Here is a 3,358-nt window from a genome sequence, read left to right as displayed (position 1 = left end):
TCCCTGCTCATATTCAAAGCAGTGGTCTAAAATAGCAGAACTAAACCACAAAAGCAGAATATAAAAACAAAATGAATCCACAAAGTCTTCCATTGCCAGAAGGGAGAAAGACAGGTCTTCACATGATGCAGCCTCATCACAAACAAGTGCTTGAGGATACTCAAGGATGGATATACACACACACACACACGTCACACACACAGTATTTTCTTGAGGATACCCTGTGACACCAGCACCCACACACACACACACACACACACACACACACACACACACACACACACACACACACACACACACACACACACACACACACACACACACACACACACACACACACACACACACACACACACACACACACACACACACACACACACACACACACACAGTATTTTCAGCTCCTCAGGCTTGCACCCTGCAAGCTGCTCATAACCTCACTGCAGCATGCTTTGAGCAAGCCTGGGCTCATAGAAGAACAAGGGCTCTTACTCCTCTGTTCCATCTCCCTCAGATCCTCGGGCGGGATCTTGAGCTTGTCCACGTGGTCTCTCAGCACGCTGGCCCACTTCTTCAGGGACTCCATGATGGTCCACGGCCGGCTCATGTCCGCCACCAGAACGGCCAGGCTGTCGTTCAGCGACTCCTGGGAGACGGCGAACTTCAGCAGCCCTTTGTGGTAGAGGTCCCCGTCCAGGATCCACACGTTGCAGCGCGTGAGGTCTGCAGAAGTGGGGGTTTTAAAAGGGGAGAGGGGTGCAAGGCAGATCGGGAGCGAGGGGAGAGGGGTGGAGGGGTTATGGCAACACCAACTAGCAACATACTACCACGAAACACACAAGACAAACACTGTCAGCACCTGACACTAGAAAAAGAGTGGCTCAATCAATAACCAAAGACTGTTGCCATCTCACCTCAACCACTTTCGTACGTCTACAGATACTAAATTACCCCTTAAGGATCTTTTTTTCTGCAAAGCATCTACAGATGAATATCAAGGCCTCAAACCCATCATGGAAACAGGAATCAGGAAGGGCATGGGGCCTTCACTTCACGCCACTCACCGTCTCGGTCCTCGTCATGGACGTTCAGGTAGAGGTACTCCAGGCCGCGGCCCTTCTTGTTGTGCTCGGTTCCCTGTAGCTTTGCCATGAGTGTCGTCTTTCCTGACCCATCCTCTCCTGGGGAGCGTCAGCACAGAAGAGATCCAATTCATCAAACAGGGAAGGCACCGTTCAACTGACACTACAACCTGGATATAAACTATGCCTACATGAGGAATAAGAAGGCTGATAGAAGATGCATTTGGGTCAGTAACAACTGGTTCAAATGTGGGTCCGATCGGAAACCATCTAAAGCCGCATCAAATCACTACGCTACATCTAAGCTGTGCAAGTTATGCATTGGCTATATCTAACATAAAGACACTGATGTATACCATAATGTAATGTTATACATTAACAACAACCATATCACCTTGTTTAATTCTCATATCAATGTGTGAGGGATTTGTCAGATGTCATCGAGCAATCGATTTAATATTTCCAAGAAGTTTGAACTTTCAAGAATGAAACCACTCACCAAACACCAATATGTTTTTCCCCGATGGCAGTTTAGAACTTGACCGTGTGGAAACTTCACTAAGAATAGAAGTCCTTGAAGAAAAACATGGTTAAAATAATAAATAGATGAGCATTTCATCATTCTTCACCAGTCCAAACATAAATTCTGACACGTTTATTTAATAACGGCACCTTTCTATGAGCTTGAAATTTGTTCCACCAGCTGATTTAACACAGCACATCAGAGCTTTATCCACTGCTATTACAAAAGGTCAGACAAATGTTCAACTAACGTTACCCATCACAACAAATGAGGTCATCCATTATTTTCAAAGACCGCCAGAGAACGCCCGTGACATAAAGGGCTTGACAGTTACCACTTGAAAGCTAACTAGAAAGACAGCACTAGTGTGCAAAACCAACGCCGGGTTGTGCAAACGAAGAGCTATAACTGAAAAATAACAGACGTTTTCACAGTACCTTAATATTATATACGTCATGCACAATCAATACAGAATCAAAGCTAACATTGACGTTACACTGTTGTCTTTTAGCTCACTAGTTGCCCTAGCTATAGTGTATGCTAACATAACTGACGTTAGTCAGCTATCCTATCCTAGCTACTTTTGACAGGAACAAGAGCTTGCTAGCCATGCAACGTTAGCCCTACAACTTTGTTGCTATCCTACGTGTCAACAGTTCAGAAATATGAAGATAACACTCATTTCAGGCTTTACTTCGAGTTTAATTTTATTCATCAACCAATCAATCAATCTAAACTAGCCTGTTGGAAGGAGAGCCTGGTAGTCTGCTAACATTAGCTGGCTAGTATACTGTTTTCAAATCATAGCCTGGGCCGGTGTTTTCCTGAGTAGCACCCGGCAGTGACAAAGCAGATATCAGTCGTCAACCGTTGTTCTATCTACACAAAGACACCGCAAATATCAATTAAACAAGTACAACTACTAACCAAAGGTTCTGCCCCTCTTCATCCTCAGAGTTATTATCCATGGTGTCGCCAGCCCCGGCTGCGCCCAGGAGTTTCTTCTCCAAAACGGGAGCCATCTTGTTTCTACAGCGACAAAGGGAGGCACCAGGAGGCACAGCCTGGGCGCCTCAGGACCTTGGTGTAACTAAAACTTTTACAAAGCTGAGTTCTTCCGTAAATTCCCGTATACGACTATTTCTAAATTCTTGATCGGTTAAATTACCCCTTTCTACGTGTTGGAAAATAGCAGAGCACCGCAATGCTGCGTTCGGTTTATCACATTTGTAATTCTGATACGGCAGGTCAGCAGACAGCTCTATCCGCGTTGGCTGAAATGATGTCATTCTAAAAAACGACCGACAGAGCGCGCGTTGCGACCGGTTACGCCCTGGCGTGAAGAGGTTACAGTCATACCACCTAGTTATATCTCATTTCAAGGACTTAAAAATTAAAAGTAAACTAATGCATCTTTAAGTAGGCCAGAGGATAGTGGGCCCCTTAACATGAAGTTTAACAATGTGCAAGTTTTAATGTAGTCTAGGCTATTTTTAGGAATCACATATGCCTTTGGGAGCCTAAATAAACCTCCGTTGCCCAGATATGTTGGGACTGTAAGACTGCTGTAAACTCTTTACTCAAGCACAACAAAATGCAGAATAAGCGACATTCTCTTCCGCAATATGTTGCGTTAATATGTAGCCTACATATGCCATGCATATCACTATCTGACAATCCAGTTAAACAGCCTGTGGTGTATTGGGTCATACAGAAACAAAAATGAGAATAAGTTTCTTTTTAAGGTCTTGTT

At 44.5% G+C, this 3,358-nt stretch overlaps 1 protein-coding gene across 3 annotated transcripts in view; it reads right to left on the bottom strand.

Annotated features, from left to right (window-relative positions):
* dync1li2 (dynein, cytoplasmic 1, light intermediate chain 2) overlaps positions 1 to 2,826 on the bottom strand; it is a 20,559-nt gene extending 17,733 nt beyond the window's left edge. For all 3 annotated transcript variants that reach the window (XM_080844156.1, XM_080844157.1, XM_080844158.1), the window contains exons 1-4: positions 2,533 to 2,826; positions 1,582 to 1,655; positions 1,065 to 1,181; positions 493 to 723 (exon numbers count right to left, since the gene is read on the bottom strand). In XM_080844156.1, coding sequence (XP_080700282.1) covers positions 493 to 723; positions 1,065 to 1,181; positions 1,582 to 1,655; positions 2,533 to 2,627 — 517 coding nt within the window. In that variant the 5' untranslated portion in view covers positions 2,628 to 2,826. The remainder of the gene's footprint in view (positions 1 to 492; positions 724 to 1,064; positions 1,182 to 1,581; positions 1,656 to 2,532) is intronic.
* Positions 2,827 to 3,358: the final 532 nt, after the last annotated feature.

This window comes from Sprattus sprattus (assembly GCF_963457725.1).
Source record: "Sprattus sprattus genome assembly, chromosome: 8".
NCBI lineage: Eukaryota > Metazoa > Chordata > Actinopteri > Clupeiformes > Clupeidae > Sprattus > Sprattus sprattus.
This window is presented reverse-complemented; position numbering and strand designations above follow the sequence as displayed.